Raw genomic sequence first — 23,781 nt, forward strand, 5'->3', positions numbered from 1 at the left:
GTCTAAAACGCGGTGCCGAAGGGACGGCACGAGTTAGCGTATGCGCAGAACCACCGGCGTATTCTCGCGCATGCGTAGGGGTGTGTCTTCTCTGCGCCGGCCATGGTGGAGCCCTACAGGGACTGGCGCGGAAGGAAGAAGTGCCCCCACCGCACAGGCCCGCCCGCAGATCGGTGGGCCCCGATCGCGGGCCAGGCCACCGTGGGGGCCCCGCTCGGGGCCGGATCCCACCCCCCCCCCGCGAGGACCGCACCAGCAGGCCTACCAGCCAGGTGCCGCCATGTGTGACCATGTCCAATCCACGCCGGCGGGACTGGCCAGAAACCGACGGCTGCTCTGCCCATTGGGGTCTGGACAATTGCCGGGGGGGGCCGCTGCCCCCGCCCCCGCCCGAAAACCGCCGCCAGAGAATACGGCAGCCAGAATTGGAGCGGCGGGGCGGGATTCACGCCGCCCCCCGGGGATTCTCCGACCCGGCGGGTGGTCCGAGAATCCCGCCGAACATATGTGTTGAGTCTTCTACCATTCTTGATTATTACTCCCTCATAAAACAGACACAGATTTGTACTTTGCTTCCTTTTCCTTTTTTCATTAAATGCTTATTTTAACCTATTTCAAATGTCTACTGTAAACATTTGCACTGAAGGCAGTGGTTAGGGGGGAGCTAATTTTGATACGGGCCCATAAGGAGAAGGCGGAGCGAGCAGAGATAGATAGGCTGGTTAGGGAAATACTCCAGGTGGACAGGAGATATTCGGTGGCCCCAGAGGCAGGGTTATTGAAGGCAGAAGCTACAGATGGAATTTGGTTTGTTATCAACAGGGAAGGTGGTGGAGCAGCTGTGGAAGGCGAGGGGGGCGATATATGAGTATGGGGAGAAGGCCGGCAGGATGCTTGCACACCAGCTAAGGAATAGGGAGGTGGCCTTTGGTAACGGCTCCTCTGCTGTTCTCGCCGGCCCGGTACTCCACAAGCCCGGTGGTAGTGACGGCCCTGAATGTCTGGGGGCAATGGAGGAAGCATATGAGAGTGAAGCATACGAGAGTGGAGGGAGCATCGGTGTGGGCTCCAACTTGTGATAATCACCGGTTTGTTCCGGGGAGGCTGAATGGGGGGTTTCGGAGATGGCAGAGAGGAGGGATTGAAAGGATGGGAGGTCTATTTATTGATGGGAGCTTTCTCTGTTTGGAGGATTTGGAGGAGAAGTTCGAATTGCCGGGAGGGTATGGGTTTCGATAACTGCAGATAAGGGATTTTGTGCGAAGGCAGGTTTTGACCTTTCCGCTCCTACCGCCACAGGGGATACAGGACAGGGTAGTTTCTAGAACGGAGGTGGAGGAGGGGAAGGTTTTGGATATCTACAAAGAGCTTATGGAGTGGGAGGAAACCCAGATAGATGAGCTAAAGGGTAAATGGGAAGATAAGCTTGGGGGAGGGGGTGGGGGGTGAGGTAGAGGCTGGTCTGTGGGCGGATGCTTTGAGCAGAGTCAACACATCCTCATCATGTGCCAGGCTCAGCCTGATACAATTCAAGGTGGTTCACCAGGCAGACATGCAGATGAGCAAGTTTTTCGGGATAGAGGACAAGTGTGTGAGGTGTGCGGGAGGGCCAGCAAACCATGTCTATATGTTTTGGACATGCCTGATGCTTAGGCAGGGATTTGCGGATGTCAGGTCCACGGTACTTAAAGCAAGGGTGGCGCAGGGCAGCACAGTGGTCCAGTGGTTAGCATTGCTGCCTCACGGCGCTGAGGACCCGGGTTCAAATCCCAGCCCTGGGTCATTGTCCGTGTGGAGTTTGCACGTTCTCCCCGTGTCTGCGTGGGTTTCACCCCCACAAGCCAAAGATGTGCAGGGTAGGTGGATTGGCCACGCTAAATTGCCCCTTAATTGGAAAAAATAATTGGGTACTCTAAATTTATTTTTAAAAAAACAAAGGTGGCGCCGAGTCCAGAGGTGGCGATCTTTGGAGTATAGGAAGATCCGGGAGTCCAGAGGACGAGAGAGGCTGATGTTTTGGCCTTTGCCTCCTTGGTAGGCCGGAGATGGATATTGTCAGCGTGGAGGGACTCGAAGCCCCCAAAATCAGAGGTTTGGGTTAGAGACATGGCCGAATTTCTCAGACTTGAGAAAATTAAGTTCGCCCTGAGAGGGTCAACATTGGGGTTCATCCGGAGGTGGCAGCCGTTTATCGACTTCTTCGGGGAAAGCTAAACTGTCAGCAGAGGCAATAGAGGGGGGGGGGGGGGGGGAGAAGTTAGGCCACTTTGTCTTTAGGGTAGGCGGGATTAGTGGGAGCTGGAAAGATGTTTTTTGCACTATGTTTATATTTGCATTTGTATCGTTTATTGTTATAAAATTATAAATGCCTTAATAAAATGTTTTTTTTTTTTAAATAGGGGGATCAGGGGTTATGGGGAGAAGGCAGGAGAATGCAGATGAGAAACATATCAGTCATGATTGAATGGCGGAGCAGTCTCGATGGGCCGAATGGCCTAATTCTGCTCCTATGAATTATGGTCTTATCACAGAAGCAGCTGTAAACCAGGAAATGGAAGGGAGGAAGGAATTCAGGAAAATTACAGTCACCAGAGAAGTGGTACTGAATAAAATGTTGGAGCTATGGGCTGACAAGAGCCTGATTCATCCTAGGGTCTTAAAATAAGTGTCCAGTGAGATAGTCGAATCATTGGTTTTAATATTCCAAAACTCCCTAGATTCAGGGAAGATCCCATAAAATTAGATGATTGCAAATGCAACACCTTTATTCAAAAAGGGAGGGAAACGCACAGGAGAAACTGCAGGCCAGTTAGCTTAACATCTGTGCAGGGAAAATTTTAGAAGCTATTATTAAGTAAGTTACAGCAGGGCACTTGGATAAGCTAAAGTAATCAGGAAGAGTCAACATGGTTTTGTAAAACAGAAATCACGTTCAACCAACTTATTAGAGCTCCGCATCTTTGGGGGCCGAGCCCCAACATTGAGGGGCTAGGCCGGTGGAGACCGTGGCGGAGGCGGAAGGGAAAGAGTGCCCCCACGGCACAGGCCCGCCCACGGATCAGTGGGCCCCGATCGTGGGCCAGGCCACCGTGGGTGCACCCCCCGGGGCCAGATCGCCCCGCGCCCCCCCAGGACCCCGGAGCCCGCCCACGCCGCCTTGTCCCGCCGTTCAAAAGGTGGTTTAATCCACGCCGGCGGGACAGGAAATTTATCGGCGGGACTTTGGCCCATCCGGGCCGGAGAATCCAGCGGGGGGGGCCGCCAACCGGCGCGGCCCGATTCCCGCCCCCGCCGAATATCCGGTGCCAGAGACTTCGGCAACCGGCGGGGGCGGGATTCACGCCAGCCCCCGGCGATTCTCCGACCCGGCAGGGGGTCGGAGAATGACGCCCATTGTTTCAGATTCCAGCATCTAGAGTAATTTGCTTTTATCTATGGAGTCGCATGTAGGCAACACCAGGTAAAAATGGCAGATTTCCTCCTACAGGGAATTAGTGAACCAGATGGGCTTTTACAGCAATCGATTATAGTTTCATGGTCACCGGAACAAATACAAGCTTCTAATTCCAGATTTTATTCAATCACATTTAAATTCCACCACTTGGGGTTTGAACCTATGTCCCCTACGAGGATAAACTAGACCTCTGGATTGCTAATCTCCCCTTAATTAGCTATATTAGAACTTTACAAAGAACAAACTGAAGTGAAAAACAAAAAAACATTTTGAGATAGTTACATCTTAATATAACCATAGAATTACCATAGAATTTACAGTGCCGAAGGAGGCCATTCGGCCCATCGAGTCTGCACCGGCTCTTGGAAAGAGCACCCTACCCAAGGTCAACACCTCCACCCTATCCCCATAACCCAGTAACTCCACCCAACACTAAGGGCACTTTTGGACACTAAGGGCAATTTACCATGGCCAATCCATCTAACCTGCACATCTTTGGACTGTGGGAGGAAACCGGAGCACCCAGAGGAAACCCACGCACACACGGGGCGAATGTGCAGACTCCACACAGACAGTGACCCAAGCCAGAATCGAACCTGGGACCCTGGAGCTGTGAAGCAATTGTGCAATCCACAATGCTACCGTGCTGCCCCGTCCTAGATAACCGTCCTTCTATTAATCACATTTTCATACAATTCTTTCATTTTAAAAATAAATTGCTTAATTTTAGAAACTGGTGGGTTTTCTGTGTCATTGTTTACAATAAGTCTGAGGAAATGCTAATTTGAGAAGAATCAAATGATTACACAATGTGATGCATAGAGTATTATTCTGCGTCAGTAAATAATGGAAAATGTTTTGCATCAGTAAATAATGAAAAGTACTCACTTTTAGCTATCTAGGGCGAAATTCTCCGGAAACGGCGCAATGTCCGCCGACTGACGCCCAAAACGGCGCAAATCAGTCGGGCATCGCGCCGCCCCAAAGGTGCGGAATGCTCCGCAGCTTTGGGGGCCGAGCCCCAACCTTAAGGGGCGAGGTCGGCGCCGGACGAATTTCCGCCCCACCAGCTGGCGGAAAAGGCCTTTGGTGCCCGGCCAGCTGGCGCGGAAATGACATCTCCGGGCGGCGCATGCGTGGAAGCATTAGCGGCCGCTGACGGCATTCCCGCGCATGCACAGTGGAGGGAGTCTCTTCCGCCTCCGCCATGGTGGAGACCGTGGCGAAGGCAGAAATGAAAGAGTGCCCCCACGGCACAGGCCCGCCCGCGGATCGGTGGGCCCCGATCGCGGGCCAGGCCACCGTGGGGGCACCCCCCCGGGGCCAGATCACCCCGCGCCCCCCCAGGACCCCGGAGCCCGCCCGCGCCGCCTTGTCCCGCCGGTAAGGTAGGTGATTTAATCTACGCCGGCGGGACAGGCATTTTAGCGGCGAGACTTCGGCCCATCCGGGCCGGAGAATCGCGCGGGGGGGCCCGCCAACCGACGCGGCGCGATTCCCGCCCCCGCCGAATATCCGGTGCCGGAGACTTCGGCAACCGGCGGGGGCGGGATTCACGCCAGCCCCCGGCGATTCTCCGACCCGGGGGGGTTCGGAGAATCTCGCCCCTATTGTGGGCTCTGCAAACTTAGGTGTGTGGGCTTAGGTAGGATATGGGAAGATGGTGGAACAGCGGTACTGTAATACTCTTGAGGACAGGGGTTTGAATCCCATCACTCAGATGGTGGAATTTAAATTCATTAAAAACAACATCTAGAATTAAGCCTGACGATGACCATAAAACCATTGTCGATTGTTGTGAAAACCCATCTGGGCTCGCTAACGTCCTTTAGGGAAAGAAATCTGCTATCCGTACCTGGTCTGGCCTACATGTGACTCCAGACTCACAGCAATGTGGTTGTCTAGCAAGCCACTCTCAAGGGCAATTAGGGATGGGCAATAAATGCTGGCCTAACCAGCAATACCCACATCCTGAATGCCCACATCCTGTAAATGCATTTAAAAAAATAATTTATACATCTTCTACGCACTGAGATGAGATGGCAAGAATTCCTAGATTGGGAAGGAGTGCCATTACATTATTTCTAAAACGTCTGATGAAAGCAGATTCCTTATTGAAGTTTAATTTATTTCCAATTGTTAACTGTTCTTACTAAAACAGACTTCATGGGCGTCATTCTCCGCCGGCGGGAGTCTCCATTTTGCCGGCGCCCGGGGGTTTCCCGACGGCGTGGGGATGCCCCACAATGGGAAACCCCATTGACCGGCCGGTGTAACGGAGCATCCCGCCGGCGGGTCGGGGCAGGAATGTGGTGGGGCGGGATGGAGAATTTCGCTCCTGGGCAGAAACAGTTGTTATTTGGTTGTAGTCTGACACTGGACTTTACTTTCCTTAATCATCATGGCTGGAATTCCTACAATGAGTCTGTGGGGTTTATCCAATGGAGTAACTCAGCTGTATAGATCAGAGAGCCCAGATCCTATCCTGCCATAGGTATAAATAGTTTCAAGGACCATGAGTTTTGGGGTGCAGGGTGGGGAGGGAGAAAATAATCAGCCTGGGTTGCTGTTGTTTATTGCAGACCAGTGACCTCTGCTGGAAGTGCATGTATATGAGCATTGAGCAAAGGAGGATAAGGTTTGTGTATGATCCAGTTGTCAGTTAATTAACTTGCTGCTAATGACCATCAAGTTTCTTAACTGAAGAATAGCTACATGAATGCAACACTCAAGAATGATCACCATCTGTGGTACTGTACTCCAGGAAGAAGTCAACCTTCAGAAGTGGAAGGGATGGGAGGAAAGAATTACAGGACTTGTTAAACAATTTCGATATTTTGTATACCCTCCCTTTCTTTAGCTTCATCAAGCCATGTAACTTTATGGTTAGTTGTTTAGGCGGTCTGCCTGCCTGCAGGCTTATACTAATGCTGTTCTGAATTTAGTCATTAGAGCGCACATGAGTGGCACAGCTTGGTTTGCCTATCCAGTTGGGAACTGGGTGGCTACCACTTGGCATCATTCTAGACTGCACGGCTGAGATTAGTAATTCACCATGTGGAGAACCACAAATGTGACCTTCTATTTCAATATTCCATCTGGCACTCCAAATATATATGCTGTCATCGGTTGTGGAGCTCTTCAAATACCCTTTAATCCACGCTCACTGGAACTCAGTTTAAAATACTCAAGTGAATTAATCCATATTCAAATTGTGCACATGGTTTAGCTCAATAGATCGGTCAAAATCTTAAATGGTTTGGTGAGAAGAGGGATAGATCGGTCAAAATCTTAAATGGTTTGGTGAGAAGAGGGAGTATGGGGGCAAACCAAATTTCAATTGTAAACAAAGCATAGAACCAATGCTAAATCAGCCTTTACCTGTATAGCATATTTTGGTATAGTATTTGCTTTAATATCAAGATAATTTTCCTGCATGCAATCATTGTAAAAGTGCAGGAATACAATCTGATCGCCAAAGGCTACAGGGCATAAAGTTTACATGGAGTTAACCAAAAAATTATTCTGGAAACATTTTTGAGAAATAGGAACCCAAATGTCTTTATTCCATTTTCCTATGGATTACTCATTACATGTTTTTCCTGTAAATATGTGGCTGCAGGTAGATATTGATCCATCTGAAAACTGATTATTGAAGTTGCGGGCAGAAATAGCCTGTCACAATACCAGACAACACTGATGCAAATAATTGACTACTATGGACAATACAGTATCAGAATAGATTTTAAAACATAAGATAAAACACATCAGGAGTCCCTTACCGCGTGATTTCATGCCAATGAAGCGATTCTCCACGATGTCTATACGTCCAACCCCATGCTTACCCCTGAAAAAGGCAGAAGACGAATGGTATAGTTCAATTTCCTTTTCAGGCGGGTGAATCACCCCCATAAAGGTACAACAGGGCATTAAGTAATTGGCTCAAGTGATGTAGACATTAATATGGTTGAGGTTAAAAAGGGCCAGTCAACTGAGAGACAGCGAGATAAACTCACACAATGAACATTCTGCCTCATTAAAGGATGTCAAAATTTTTTAGGATGGCTGCACAATTCCAAGGCACACAGCCTGGCACTTTGTCGGGTCCTGAATGGGAGTGAAGTCAGATTAGAATAAAATGAGACTGATCTTTTCACACACTTTGAAGGGAGACGTCGAGCAGTGCACAAAGAGGCAATTCTCCAGGTCGACAGCATGCTGTTGGAGCTGTGCGGTATGAGCAGCAGCTGATTAAATCCGGAAGAAGACCTCCAAGGCTGCCACATTCAGGGTACACAGACAGAAATCCATGCAAAATTCTCACAGTCCAGTTTGCTATAGGCAGGCACTCAGGACCATCACAGTAGGCCCGCGGGGGAAAAAATACAGTAAATCCAATCTCATTTATACATGTCTATTCAGCATCACATAAAAACTCATTGCAATGCAAATCCTGCTTTCATCTTGCAAGCACACAGCACTTAAAGTGGCTTTTGAGGAAGAATAGTGACCGAGGAAGTTGACAATTAAAAGTGACAGTAACCAGGAGACAAGATTTAAAAAAAAAATAAACCTTCTTAACATCACAGCTGTATTCATACAAGCCTCATTGTGCGTGTGAAGTCATTTCACTCAATCTTTTTAATACCAGTTTAAAAGGGGATAAAGCAAAGTTTTATATCATTGTACTATTTTGTCCCAATACAACACATAATTGCTGTGTCACGCATTCTTTCAGGAACAAAACAAAACAATAAACTAATATCTAAACAAAACTCAGTTGATGCTTGTTTTATTTAACACTGCATAAACCTTTTCCCAGGCCTTTCATCCTTCAAAAGGCTGAGACTACATTAAAATCACATCAGTTTCAAATGGACACTATCTGAATTTCAAATTTTATTTGACCATATATATTCATAAACATTTATTAAAGATCAATCCTCTACATTCATGCTTTTGGGCTAAAATGTGGATGACCTTTAAAATTAAATGCAATGTACCAGAAATAAGGAGATCACCTACTAGTGAACATTTAAATTTATCAAATTTCGTAAATATTGGGCTATTTAAATTCATCCTATTCGGGATCCCTTACATTATGATGTTTATTATCATTTAGGACTTGCGGCTAATGCATGTACTTGGTCTAGAACTGGTTTTGTGAAGCAATGGTCAGAACTTTCTTCCCATATTGTATTATTATTAAGCAATATTGGTAGTGACACTGTTAAACACATTCAAATTACATTTTTCTATTTTAATCCCAAAAGGGGATAATAACTTTGTATAGTAGGAAACAAAGGAATTTCATACAAATACAAATATAGGTTTGTCAATAGAACAGTAGTGTATTATTTCATCCCCTTGTTTGTTATCTAATCTACTTTGCTGGAACTGCACTTCTGTGTTGTGCTTGGTTAGAACCGACATCAGGGCTGGAATTCTCCGTCTATTGCGGTTCACTTTTCCCACCGGCAGCACAACCTCGCCCATGGGTTTTCTGGCAGCATGGGGTGGCTTCAATGGGAAACCCCATTGACAGAGGCGGGAGTATAGAATCCCCCGTCAGTTAACAGCGTACCACCAAGAAACATGCACCTGGAGAACGGAGAATCCAGTCCCGATCTGTCTACTGGTTATCAGCATCCAGACCCATGCTTGCAGGATGGCCATTTGGGTGAGGTGGCAGAAGACTGATGCTGGCCATGAAAGTTCTTCTTCAAGGAAAATCCTCAGGTTACTTACGTACCAGGAAGTGGAACTCGCTGCCACAAGGAAGTGGTTGAATTGAATAGTATAGAGGAATTGAAAACAAAGCTAAAGGAAAAATAAAATAGAAGGATATGGTGACAGGTGTGATGAAGGAAGGTGGCAGAAGGCTCTTATAAACCATAACCAAAGAGTTGAGTCAAATGGATTGATTCCAGGGATGTGGGATTCATTGTATGAGGAGAGATTGAACAGTTTAGGCCGATACTTGGGAGATTTAATTGAGGTATACAAGATGCTAAAAGGTACGGTTAAAGTAGACGTGGAGCAGGATGCTTCCTCTTGTGGGGGCATTCTAAAACGAGAGGTCTTAATAGAGGTAGCAAATTTAAAACAAATTTGAGGAAAAACTACTTCTCCCAAGGGGTTGTGAATCTGTGGGACTCGCTACCCCAAAGTGCGGTGGATGCAGGGACAGTGAGTAACTGAAAGGTGGAGTTAGACAGATTTTTAACTGGTAATGGGTTGAAGGGTTATGGAGAACAGGCAGGATGGTGGAGTTGAGGCCAGGATGGGATCAGCCATGATCACATTGAGGGCGTTTAGGCTCCGGGGGGGCTAAATTGCCTACTCCTGCTCCTAGATTCTGAGGAGGAAATGCTCTAGTTGATTTCGCAATCCAGCTCTTGGTCTGTAACATTGTAGGTAGCGGATGAGGAACATATCAGCCATGTTAGAATAGTGGAGCAGACTCGATGGGACAAATTCTGCTCCAATATCTTATGAACTAATGAAATTGCCTTTTCTGTGCTGTAACGTCCATGCTGAGGAAGAGAAAAAGTTTCAGAGAAAAAAAGGACAAAGGAGAAGGAAACAAGAAGTTAATAGTACCAACAAAATCTATTAATGAAATAGTCCACCAAATGCATGGAGAAATCTTAAAGAAGCCCAAGTGCCCATGGATAGTTATTCTTTTTAATAAATACCTCCTGCTTCCTTTAACTTTTCTGCATGCCTCCTCTCCTTGCAAAGTCAGCTATTTAGGGTGGGCTATTTTTCTTTGGATCCTGTTCTCTTAATGGTATTTTGTCCAAATGGTTATTTCTTCATGTATATGCCTAGATAGTGAATGTTGACCATGTCAAACATCATAGCAGAGTCTGATCCTACCACTCACAAATATAGGCTTGAATTTCAAAGCCTGATGAGGCAGGACTGAAGGCAGGTGAGCAGAAAAATTGCCACTGGAGAGCAGCCTGCCGGTTTGCTGGCATCCTATTGCCTTTGGGCCCAAGGCACAATGGTCACCTGCCCCCGGCCATTAATTGGCTCTTCGTTCAAAAATTGCAGTGTGTATTTCATGGCAATGACGTGCGGGGTTGGAACTGACCGAAAAATGAAAATTTCAGCACATGGGGCGGGATTCTCCACTCCCGCGCCGAAGTGCCCACGCCGTCGTGAACACCTTCGAGGTTCACGACGGCGCGAAACGGCACCGATCCCAACCGATTCAGGCCCCGACAATGGGCTAGGATCGGGGCCGCGTCATCTACACGCGCCAGGCCTTGTCGCCGCGTAAAGGCGGCGCCACATAGATGACGCGGCCGGCGCCGCATAACTGCGTCACCCGCGCATGCGTGGGTTGGCCGGCGCCAACCTGCGCATGCATGGTTGCCGTCCTCTCTGAGTCCCCCCGCAAGAAGATGGCGGACGGATCTTGTGGGGCCGTGGAAGGAAGGAGGTCCTCCTTCAGAGAGGACGGCCTGACCATCGGTGGGCACCGATCGCGGGCCATGCCACATTTGAGGTACCCCCCCCCGGTGCAGGATCCCCCCCCCCCCCCGCAGGCCGCCCCCCCATCGTTCCCGTGCTGTTCCTGACAGCAGCGACCAGGTGTGGACGGCGCCGGGGGGAACCCGCCGTTTTGGCCTGGCCGCTCGGCCCATCCGGGCCTGAGAATAGCGGGGGGTGCCGGAGAATCGCCATTTTGGGTGTCTCCGGCGATTCTCCGGCCTGCCGCTCGCGGAACTCGACGGGGCCGTTCCCGCCGCTTGGGATAATCGCGGGAGGGCGTCGGACCGGCGTCCCGGGAAATTTTGGCGGCCCAGGCGATTCTCCCAACCGGCGCGTGAGTGGAGAATCTCGCCCGTGGTCTTTCCAGCAAGACAATAATTAGGAACAGGAGATTTGGCTGACTTTCACCCAAAGAACAAAGAACAGTACAGCACAAGAACAGGCCCTTTGGCCCTCCAAGCATGCGCCGACCATGCTGCCTGTATAAACTAAAATCTTCTACACTTCCGGGGTCCGTATCCCTCTATTCCCATCCTATTCATGTATTTGTCAAGATGCTGCTTAAAAGTCACTATCGTCCCTGCTTCAACCACCTCCTCCGTTAGCCAGTTCCAGGTACCCACTACCCTATGTGTAAAAAACTTGCCTCGTACATCTCCTCTAAACCTTGCCCCTCACACCTTAAACCTATGCCCCCTAGTAATTGACCCCTTCACCCTGGGAAAAATTCTGACCATCCACTCTGTCTGTGCCCCTCATAATTTTGTAGACCTCTATCAGGTCACCCCTCAACCTCTGTCGTTCCAGTGAGAACAAACCGAGTTTATTCAACCTCTTCTCATAGGGGCTGGGAGGAAGCAGTCAGTACAGGGATCCCCTGTGGTCGTTCCCCTTAGTAACAAGTATACCGCTTTGGATACTGGTGGGGGAGTGTGAGACCGGATCTCCAGCACTGAGTCCGTCCCTGTGGCTCAGAAGGGAAGGGGGGAGAGCAACAATTATTGGGGACTCGATAGTTAGAGGGACAGATAGACGGTTCTGTGGCAACGAAAGAGACTCACGGAAGTTATGTTGCCTCCCGGGTGCCAGGGTCCGTGACGTCTCGGACCGTGTTTTCAGAATCCTTAAGGGGGAGGGGGAACAGTCACAAGTCGTGGTACACATAGGTACCAACAACATACGTAAGAGTAAGGACGGGGATTTAAAACAGGAGTTTAGGGAGCTAGGGTGGAAGCTGAGAGCCAGGACAAACCATGTTGTCATCTCTGGTTTGTTGCCGGTGCCACGTGCTAGCAAGTTGAGGAACAGGAAGAGAGTGCTGATAAACACGTGGCTGCAGGGATGGTGTAGGAGGGAGGGTTTCAGTTACGTGGATAATTGGAGCACATTCTGAGGAAGGTGGGACCTGCACAAACAGGACGGTTTGCACCTGAACCAGAGGGGCACCAATATCCTGGGAGAAAAATTTGCTACGGATCTTCAGGGGGAGGGGGGGTTTAAACTAATTTGTCAGGGGGATGGGAAAATGAGCTGTAGTCCAGAAGCCAGTGTTGAGAGTAATGAGGTACTGAGGAGGGTATCAAGGTCGCAGGAGTGTACCAACAGGCAGGAAGGTGGGTTGAAGTGTGTCTACTTTAATGCAAAGAGCATCCGGAATAAGATAGGTGAACTTGGAGCGTGGATTGGTACTTGGGACTACGATGTTGTGGTCATTACGGAGACATGGTTAGAACAGGGACAGGAATGGTTGTTGGACGTTCCGGGGTATAGATGTTTCAGTAAGAGTAGGGAAGGTGGTAAAAGAGGTGGAGGAGTTGCATTGTTAATCATGGATAGTTTAACGGCTGCAGAAAGGCAGTTCGAGGGGGATCTGCCTACTGAGGTAATATGGGCTGAAGTTAGAAATAGGAAAGGAGCAGTCACGTTGTTAGGAGTTTTCTATAGGTCCCCAAATAGTAAGAGAGATGTGGAGGAAGAAATTGCAAAGCAGATTATGGATAGGTGTGGAGGTCTCAGGGTAGTTGTCATGGGTGACTTTAACTTTCCAAATATTGATTGGAACCTCTATAGGCCGAACAGTTCGGATGGGACAGTTTTTGTACAGTGTGTGCAGGAGGGTTTCCTGACACAATATGTGGATAGGCCGACAAGAGGTGGGGCCGCATTGGATTTGGTACTGGGTAATGAACTGGGCCAAGTGTAAGATTTGTTTGTGGGAGAGCACTTTGGAGATAGTGACCACAATTCGGTGTCTTTCACTATTGCAATGGAGAGGGATAGGTCCATATGGCAGGGCAAGGTTTATAATTGGGGGAGGGGTAATTATGATGCGATTTGGTTTAGCTCTCTGGGCTAAATCGCTGGCTTTTAAAGCAGACCAAGGCAGGCCAGCAGCACGGTTCAATTCCCGTACCAGCCTCCCCGAACAGGCGCCGGAATGTGGCGACTAGAGGCTTTTCACAGTAACTTCATTGAAGCCTACTCATGACAGTAAGCAATTTTCATTTCATTAGGCAAGAATTAGGGAGCATAAGGTGGGAACAGAAACTGTCAGGGAAAGGCACAAATGAAAAGTGGGGCTTGTTCAAGGAACAAATACTGCGTTTCCTTGATAGGTATGTCCCTGTCAGGCAGGGAGGAAATGGCCGTGTGAGGGAACCAAGGTTCACAAAAGAGATTGAATGTCTTGTCACGAGGAAAAAGGAAGCGTATGTAAGGATGAGAAAACAAGGTTCAGTTGGGTCGCTTGAGGGTTACAAGGTAGCAAGGAATGAGCTAAAAAAAGAGCTTAGGAGAGCTAGGAGGGGGCATGGGAAGTCCTTGGCGGGTCGGATCAAGAAAACCCCCCAAGGCTTTTTACTCTTATGTGAGAAGTAAAAGTATGACCAAGGTGAGGTTAGGGCCAGTCAAAGACAGTAGTGGGAACTTGTGCATGGAGTCAGGAGAGATAGGAGAGGCGTTGAATGAATACTTTTCTTCAGTGTTCACCAAGGAGAGTGGCTATGTTTTAGAGGATGAGAGTGTGATACAGGCGGGTAGGCTGAAGGAGGTAGATGTTCTGAGGGAAGATGTATTAGCAATTTTGAAAATCCTGAGGTCGTCAAGTCCCCTGGGCCAAATGGGATATATCCTAGGATTCTTTGGGAGGCATGGGATGAGATTGCAGAAGCTTTGGCGTTGATCTTTGGGTCCTCACTGTCCACGGGAATAGTGCCAGAGGACTGGAGAGTGGCGAATGTTGTTCCTCTGTTCAAGAAAGGGAATAGGAATGACCCTAGTAATTTTAGGCCGGTTAGTCTTACTTCGGTGGTCGGTAAATTAATGGAAAGGGTCCTGAGGGATAGGATTAATGACCATTTGGAAAGATGCAGCTTAATCCGGGATAGTCAACATGGATTCGTGAAGGGTAAGTCTTGCCTCACAAATTTGATTAAATTCTTTGAGGAGGTAACCAAGTGTGTAGATGAAGGTAGAGCAGTTGATGTCGTATACATGGATTTTAGTAAGGCGTTTGATAAGGTTCCCCATGGTCGGCTCATGAAGAAAGTAAGGAGGTGTGGGATAGAGGGAAATTTGCCTAATTGGATAAGTAACTGGCTATCACATAGAAGACAGAGGGTGGTGGTGGATGGAACATTTTCAGGCTGGCGACCAGTTACCAGCAGTGTTCCACAGGGATCAGTGCTGGGTCCTCTGCTATTTGTGATTTTTATAAATGACTTGGAGGAGGGGGCTGAAGGTTGGTCAGTAAATTTGCTGATGACACCAAGATTGGTGGAGTAGTGGATGAGGTGGAGGGCTGTTGTAGGCTGCAAAGATACATTGATAGGATGCAGAACTGGGCCGAAAAATGGCAGATGGAGTTTAACCCTGATAAGTGCGAGGTGATTCATTTTGGAAGGACAAATTTGAATGCAGATGACCGGGTCAACGGCAGGGTTCTGAGGAATGTGGAGGAACAGAGAGATCTTAGGGTTCATGTCCACAGATCTCTGAAGGTTGCCACTCAAGTGGATAGAGCTGTGAAGAAGGCTTAGCGTTTATTAACAGGGGGCTTGAGTTTAAGAGCCATGGGGTTATGCTGCAACTGTACAGGACCCTGGTGAGACCACATTTGGAGTATTGTGTGCAGTTCTGGTCACCTCATTATAGGAAGGATGTGGAAGCATTGGAAAGGGTGCAAAGGAGATTTACCAGGATGCTGCCTGGATTGGAGGGTAGGTCTTATGAGGAAAGGTTGAGGGAGCTGTGGCTTTTCTCATTCGAACGAAGGAGGATGAGAGGTGACTTAATAGAGGTTTATAAGATGATGAGGGGGATAGATAGAGTGGACGTTCAGAGACTATTTCCTCGGGTGGATGTAGCTGTTACAAGGGGGCATAACTATAAGGTTCGGGGTGGGAGATATAGGAGGGATGTCCGAGGTAGGTTCTTTACTCAGAGAGTGGTTAGAGTGTGGAATGGACTGCCTGCTGTGATAGCGGAGTCGGACACTTTAGGAACTTCCAAGCGGTTATTGGATAGGCACGTGGAGCACACCAGAATGACAGGGAGTGGGATAGCTTGATCTTGGTTTCGGACAAAGCTTGGCACAACATCGAGGGCCGAAGGGCCTGTTCTGTGCTGTACTGTTCTATAGCTTATGGCCTCCATACCAGGCAACATCCTGGTAAATCTCTTCTGCACCCTCTCTAAAGCCTCCACATCCTCCTGGTAGTGTGGCGACCAGAATTGAACACCATACTCTAAGTGTGGCCTGACTGAGGTTCTATACAGCTGCAACATGACTTGCCAATTTTTATACTCAATGCCCCGGCCAATGAAGGCAAGCATGCAGTATGCCTTCATGACTACCTTCTCCACCTGTGCTGCCCCTTTCAGTGACCTGTGGACCTGTACACCTAGATCTCTCTGACTGTCAATACTCTTGAGGGTTCTACCATTCCTAATTCACCCTTTCCTAATCCAGTAATATAGAAGTCAATTGTAGTGTTTTAGGAACCACTAAGCCATTTAACCCTTTGATCCAATTCTACTATCAATTAGATCATAGACAACCTGCTTCTCAATTCCCTTTGCCCACTTTTTGCCATACCCTAGCCTAACAAAAATCTATTGATCTCAGTCTTTTTTCAATTGACTCAGCATCCACAGCCTTTTGGGGAGGAAAGAGTTCTAAATTTGTGTTACTCTTTGTTTTAATAAGAGCTTTCTGATTTCACTCCTGTATAGCCTCACTCCAAATTTCCAGATTATGACCCCTGTTCTGGATTTTTCATCAAAGGAATCGCTTTGTCACTGAACGTACTATCAAATCACTTTGAAATGTAAAAATCCTGAGTTTAATCACCCCATAACATTCTAAAGGGGATTTTCCACTCCCGTTTTCAGGGGAGCAGGAACAGCGGCAGAGCAGAAAATCGTGCAGGTGTTCCTAAATGACTTTTATCCTGGCGGATTTCCCAGACTGTCCACACTCCCTGCCACTAATGGATAGGGAATGCGACTTTTAATCTCAAGATTCCCATTTGAATAGATTTAAATATTTTCAGGCCTTTACACAAACTGTCAGCGTGATGGTGTGTCAATGTAGAGCACAACAGGCCCCTACAATGTGCACCTGGTGAGAAGAACATGCTCGAGGTGCACATGTGAGTACAGCCCCCCAGGCGGAGAGGTACTTGCCTGGGCAGTACCCTGAGACTGCCAGGAGGATGTTCACTGGGGGAAGGAGTTCAGTGTCCATGGGGTGGTGGGTGCTCCATGGTAGGGTTGATTGAGCCTGCCCCACCAGTGTGACATCGTGAGACCTGCCCCTTAACTTTATTTTACCTAAGTGATTAAAAAGAAGGCGGAGGAAGCCATCCTTGGGGCCAACGGCTTCCATGCTGTTTTTCCTGCCTGCTATGCCACTCTGCAGAAAAATAAGAAAATTCCCCCTATGTTCTCTTCAAGCTCTGGAATAACTCTGTTGTATCTGCACCGTAGCCTTACAAGGCTAATACCTTCCCTGAGGTGCAGAGCCTAAAAGTCTTGTTGCTGCTGGGCAATATTACTACACATACCAAAACATAACAATCTAATCAAATTAGTGTGGCCCCAGAAATCAGCAGGACAAAATCTGGGTATAATTAATAGTATGGCACCCACCAGTGACCTTCAGCACTGTCCCGGTCAGAGCTTGTGGGATTGCCCAGCACCCCTTCCAGGACCTATAAATTTTGAGAATTAACAAAGATGAGCGAACCATCCTTCAAGATTCAGGTCACGTGTCTAACTTCGATCCATCTCTCACCAGTGGATGTACTTTCTCCCATATAATCTCATTGGCTATACCTGTCACCAATACTGTGCTGGATGATGTAAGATTAGGGTGGAAGGAACTAATTGTGTCAGAAAGCCCCTATCCACAGCTACCTTGCAAAGGACAGGTGGACATTTTGCCCCTTACAAAGAACTTTCGACTGACTTAATATAACAGAGTATGTGTGGAACGGAAATTGACAATGCAGAGTTCATTTGCTTTTCGGTGTATGATTAAACAGTGCCATCTTTATTGCTTGAGGTGTCACTGACAATGCCATTTCAGGCAATGATATTACGGGCGCGATCAAATGGCCCGCTCGATGATGTTCCTGGTTGCGGAGTGAACTTCATTATAATGGTTCTCCGCCTCCATCTGGGGTCTTCAGACAGGTGTCATTAGCCATGACCTAAGCAACCACTAGCCATTTCCGCAGAGGGAGTGGCTAGAAAAAGTGCCGGGATGTATGCATCGTGCACACTGCCTGGATATCGGGTGCAGACGTGCATGATGTGCAGCTGGTGATCACACACCAACTGCACATTCATTGACTGGAAGTCCTTGCCTATGTTGAATCGGTGCTCAGAAGGAGATATGGGTGTCATCAATCACCCCTGGACCCTGGGCATGCCAGCGATGAGGGTAAATCCAGCAGCCTGGGCACCTGTTGGGCCTGGTCCAGGTTGAAGGTGGTGTATGTAGATGCCTGGGAGCATATGGCATCCGTGACAGCGCGGATGCTCCTGCATGCAGCCTTTGGCGAGATCTCACACAGGTCCCCACTCAAGCCCTGGACTGAGCCAGATGTATAGAAGTTGAGAGCCACAGTCACCTTGGTGGCCACCGGGAGCAGGTGTCCTCCTCCCTACCCCTGTGGTGCCAGGCGCACCACCATCTGGCACAGGTGGTGCACGGTCTCCCTGATGAGCTGGAGTCGACGGGGGCACACACACACAACCTGGCAGCTCCTCGAAGGACAAGCACCCATGGTGTGGACAAGGTCTGATGTAGCGTCGCCTTTGCACCTTCTCTTCAACCTGGTGGACGACCGCCACTTGAGCCTCACTGGCTGGTCCCTGCTGTTCCGGGGGAGGCTCCTGTCTTCCCTGGGCTGCCTCTGGCGCTCTCGCCACTGCGCAGGCACGATGGCAGAAGTGGCCAGGTAGACAGCTAGCTTTACCAGTAGTCCAAAATCCATGGGTGGGGATTCTCGGTTGCCCGATGCCGATATCGTAATCGGCAATTGGGGGGAGAATCGATTTTGACGCTGGAATCTGGGCCGGCGCCAGTTTGACGCCGGATTGCAATTCTCCGCCCTCTCCGAAATGGGATCATGGTGACACGTGCCACCACAATGCCGTTGGCACCTCATCGGCCAGCCCACACGCGATGCTCCGCCCCCGATGAGCTGAGTTCCCGATGGCACGGGACACGTGTCCTCAAGACAAATCGTTAACCCGGCGTGGCGGCTGCAGACTGTGTTCAGTGCCACCACACTCAGCCAGGTTCCGTGCCGCTGGCCGGGGTGGGGGGGTTCTGCGAGGGCTGGGGGGATGGCCAGGGGTGGGCTGTGGAGTCGCGGATGGCGGGTCAGGTCTGCGCACAGCCGGCGCCATGCTATACGGCACAACCGCTGCAAGTCATCAGCCGTGCGCATGCACGGCCCCGGACCCTGCCATTCTCCGGCCCCTTTTGGCGCAGGAGGCGGGAGTTTTGGTTGGCGCCGGTGCTAGCCGGTGGTGTCTACTGTTGGTCCTGTCATTAGGTGAGCCTTATGTTCTCCCACCAGAAGGGTGTATGGTGGAGACGTTCATACTATGCAGGCATGCAGCTGTATGCTAACAGCCTGGTGTGCGGGAAGGTCCGACAGATGAGGGAGAGCGAGGGGTGTGCGCATTTGCTAGGACCTTAGCTGCTGTGATATGTGGAGCCTGGGTTCTACACAAAGGCTGTGACAGGGATTTGGTCATGTTTCGTGGCCGGGGATGGAATCAAGGGTGTGGTGGACAGGTAAGGCTTGGAGACAGCTTGTGATCCTCAGGGGTGGGCTAGCAGACAATATCACTGGTGATGCTTTTACTCTTGAGAGAGACAATATGCCAGGGAGGCTCCAGTGGCATCAGTGCATGTGTGCTTTGTTTGTGGTAAGCCCATTAATCAGTTTTAAATACTTGGACATCATGGTTTTGAATCATGGTTTTGCATGGTGCTGCTAGCAGGGGACAGGTAGCTCGCTGCGGCCCCCCCCGCTTTTCGGGAAACGCTCCATTCTCTGCCTGATCAGGAATCCTGATACTGGTGTCAGGAATGGGGAATCTTGATCTTGACCCCTGATCTTGCACAACCAGGTCCCTGTCATTTTACAACTGTGGCCTCCCAATGCAGTTGTGGCAGGTTGCCAACAAATCAGGTGGATTTTCAGGGCATGTGGCTGAGTGTCAATGATGTCCAGGCATTTTCTTTCTCAATGAAGACTTTTTGTCCATTAGGTAGTTATTATAAATGTTGACATTAAAACTAAATAAAAATAGGAACATTTGAGAAACAGAAACACTATTCAACTGTAATGCCAGTACACAGGGAGAAATTCTTTGGCTAAGTTGCCATCCTTGAGAATAATACTGCAATGAAGTTAGAAACTCTGGGCGGAATCCTTGTTATGGCTTCTGGGGTCTCGCCTATGGCTGGTGAGAGACTTACAGTACCTCTTTTTGGGAAGGTCCACCGAACAATGTGCGGTCCCTCAATCAGCCACTTTTTCAAGGGATGTACCAGCAAACTGCTAATATTACACTTTCTGCCTTCACACTTTTCATTTGAATTATAAGGGTCATTGTCAGCAATATCATATTTACCGCATAAATTATTAATATACCTTATTGATTTTAAATGCATTACCTATGTAATTGAGATGGAATCTTTGTAAATGTATTTCCAGTCTTAATTTTTATAACTTATTCTCAATTTATTTTACCCATTATCCTTCCTGTAGTGCAAAGAGGTAGCGAGGTAACAATGAAACTTTACACTAAATCAAAATTTAAATGAAGAGAATTGATTCTTCTGTTCCCATAAAAATACAAGAATCAAATTTGTTGAGAAGTGAAAATTGTTGAGGGAAATAAGGTTTGTAATAGTCTTACCCAATTTCATTGACGTACATGAACAGTTCAAGGGCCGAGCTCCGAGTGGTCTTGTCACCCAGGTTGGTGACCTTGACAGGGACACCTGCAGCAGAGCAAAAAAGGAAAGCATTTCAAGGCAAAGGATCTCTAACTTCATGGCTGGTGCATTAAATGGGGCTGACATATATGAACTATGAATACACCCCAGTAACTAAGAGCACAGTGGGCTTTGGCTGAGGAAGCTCAAGAGACATAAAAACTCCTTTCTTTTGGGCCGTGAAATCATGGCCAAGCCCTTTACTAATTAAATTTCACACTTCAGCATTGTGTATGCCACAGCACCTTCTGTCCCACCAGTACCTCATGCAGGCTGGACAAATGAGCGAATAGAATGGGCTTTTTCAGGCTGATAAATGGAGGGGAGCGCACATTGCACGGTCGGCATGCACACATGCTCCACATTATCCTGCCCTACAAAGGTGAATGTCTGTAGTAGTCCATCAAGGGGAATAACCCCATGAATTAATCATTGCTCAAAACAGGCAAAAAAGGAGATGTCATTGGCCTTCTTATTAGCTGCACGAAATGAGCAATAAATGAAACAGGAAGCAGTTGGGGGTTTGGAAGGAGGAGAAGCAGAAAGCCAGTCTCTAATCTCCTTCACATCCATCTGTCTACCTTATTAGCATATAGCACAGCAATCAGTTGCCAATCAGAGTAAAATAGCCTTTTTAGCCTTTTCTCTATAAAATGTAAGCTCCACATTAATGATTACTAAACCCCAACAAATTTTTGCGCCTGTTGTATTGTCCTCCACTCAGCCTCGTGAGCGCCAACATAGTCATCCTGTTGTCCAAAAAGCTACTTAAGTCTGAAAATAGTTAATAATTAGATTAAAACTTCAAATAAATTAACTCTGATGAATAGTTATAGCAGGGGGGCTTAGTCCCCTACAGCCATTAATAAATGTATTAGATTTTGGGGCATCTATTCCCAGACACAAAAGAAGTTAACATAATAGTGCTTTAGAAAAGCCGTGTGTTGCTTTTCTGAAATAAAAACACAATAAAAAGCGGTTTTAAAAGGAAAAGCTTAATAATGCAGCACTTTCAAGATGCATTTCTATTTCTGTTTCACATCGGCAGCAGAAAATTTCTGTTTCACATCAGCAGCTTGACTATTCCAAAAATATAAATTTCAAAATGAGTTAAGATTATAGTTTTTAGTCATAAAGATATACTTAATGGGGGCGGCATAGTGGCACAGTGGTTAGCACTGCTGCCTACGAAGCTGGGGACCCGGATTCGTCCCGGCTCCGGGTCACTGTCTGTGTGGAGTTCGCACATTCTCCCCGTGCCTGCGCGGGTTTCACCCCCACAACCCAAAGTTGTGCAGGTTAGGTGGATTAGCCACGCTAAATTGCCCTTTAATTGGAAAAAAATAATTGGGTACTCTAAAATTAACAAATTTTTAAAAAGATATACTTAATGACAATACAATCACTTATACCAGATGTATTATGTCAATGCTATTTTCATCATATACAAAGTGGATGTTGTAACCCAAGAAAGCCTGTGTGAGAGCATCTGGGCCTGAGTCCTTCAGCGACGGGATACTTGAGCCAATGTAAGGCCAGAGTCCAGAACAATTGCGAGGAGCTCAATAAGCATTAGAGTTGGGGGTCCTCAAATCTGTTGAAAATATTGAAACAATGAAAATGAGCTCAACAAGTGGAAGGGCCAGGACGGGGAGCAACGATGAGCAACTCAACTGTTGGGAGCCTGAATCTTCAAGCTTGCCTCAAGAAGATAGTTCAGGCATAGACTAAACACATTCCCATGACAAGGAAAGGAAAGACATCGAAAGCTCCCTGAACACTGCTACGGTCATTTTTTACTGTGAAGTTGCCTGAAAGGCAGCCTGCTGTTTCTTCAGTGCTGGAGGGCCTCCTGTTGGCTCTCCAGTTTCAAGAACCCACTCACTGTTCTAATTGAGTAGCGAGCCTGCCCTCTGGCCATTGATAGGCCAGTCTGGGGAAAATCACAGCCAGGTTACTGTTCCTTACACAGTGAAGTCTTCTGATCCCCATTTGACCCTGACAGTGGGGTTCCAAAGCCCACGGGAAAAGTCCTGCAAATGGTGTATATGGATTTTAAAAAGCATTTGATTACAAGGCACAGAAAAGATTGTTTAGCAAAACTTTCATTCTGAAAATGGCCAAGGTACAGAAAGCAGAGAGTAATGGTGAACTGTAGTTTTCAGACTGCATGTAAGTATCCAATGATGTCCTCCAGGGCCACTGTCCTTTTAAAATATATATTTATATATAAATGAGCTAGAAGACTAAGTTATAAAGGGTCTGCAGATGACACAAAACTTGAAATATAGTAAACAATGAGAAGGATAATTGCAGACTTCAGGAGGACATGGACGAGTGAAATGGACAGAGATATAGCAGATGATATTTAATACAGAGAAAAGTATGAATTGGATGGAACACTTTGAAAGGATGAATGAAGAGAAGTTATACAAATTAAATGACACAATCTTAAAGAAGAACAGAGAGAAATGGAAGTTCACACAGACAAATTATTGAAGGCGGCAGCACAAGTTAATAAAGTTGGTGAAAAGGCACATGGGATCATTAGCTTTATAAATAGAGGCATAAAGTACAAAAGCGAGGAAGTTATTCTGAACCTTTATAAATCACTGGTCAGACCCCAGCTGGAGAACTGTGTCCAATTCTGGGCACCACACCATATGCTATATAAATGCAAATTGGAGTTGTTGTTATTAATTTTAATGGACAGAAAATCATAGGCAATGCATGTTCAAAGTTCTAATTGGCACTCCCAGCAGACACATATCCAGGCCATTATGTTAGTTGATTCTTCAGTGAAAAAGACACAAAGCTATTTTGGATCTTGCAATTCCGAAGTTTATTATGGTCCAACTGCTTCTTGGTTACAATCATCTCGTCCTCCATTATCCATCCTCATCCCAAAATGAAAAAAAACTTACCATTTTTGAACTCAATCTCCAATTCGTCCGGAGTGTTTGGAGACTTTGCTGGGTCAACTGTCATCATGAACATACCATCCGGTGCGTGATTCTGTCAGGTTATTGAGAAAAACAAAATCAATTTCTGATTTTAAAGCATATTTATACTTACTGTCAGTTCTCTAAAAAAACACTGTTCTGCAGTGTGACATTATGTGCTGCCTGAGCAACCCTGGGAGAAGGAGAGCAATTGTTTCTTTCTCTGTATATTTTTCTACTTTCTTTCTTTATGGTTTATTGAATAATATATATTTGCATAACATATGCAAAAAAAAATTCCTAATATGGATCCAGATTGACATAACTTAATGAATGCTGATTTCAAATGAAAA

The 23,781-nt window shown here is 47.4% G+C and overlaps 1 protein-coding gene across 2 annotated transcripts in view; it reads right to left on the reverse strand.

The window, feature by feature from the left end:
• Positions 1-23,781, reverse strand: part of ass1 (argininosuccinate synthase 1) — a 165,691-nt gene that overhangs the window by 55,528 nt on the left and 86,382 nt on the right. For both annotated transcript variants that reach the window (XM_072488677.1, XM_072488678.1), the window contains exons 9-11: positions 23,411-23,501; positions 20,408-20,492; positions 7,237-7,301 (exon numbers count right to left, since the gene is read on the reverse strand). In XM_072488677.1, coding sequence (XP_072344778.1) covers positions 7,237-7,301; positions 20,408-20,492; positions 23,411-23,501 — 241 coding nt within the window. The remainder of the gene's footprint in view (positions 1-7,236; positions 7,302-20,407; positions 20,493-23,410; positions 23,502-23,781) is intronic.

This window comes from Scyliorhinus torazame, chromosome 22 (genome assembly GCF_047496885.1).
Source record: "Scyliorhinus torazame isolate Kashiwa2021f chromosome 22, sScyTor2.1, whole genome shotgun sequence".
Classification (NCBI taxonomy): Eukaryota; Metazoa; Chordata; class Chondrichthyes; order Carcharhiniformes; family Scyliorhinidae; genus Scyliorhinus; species Scyliorhinus torazame.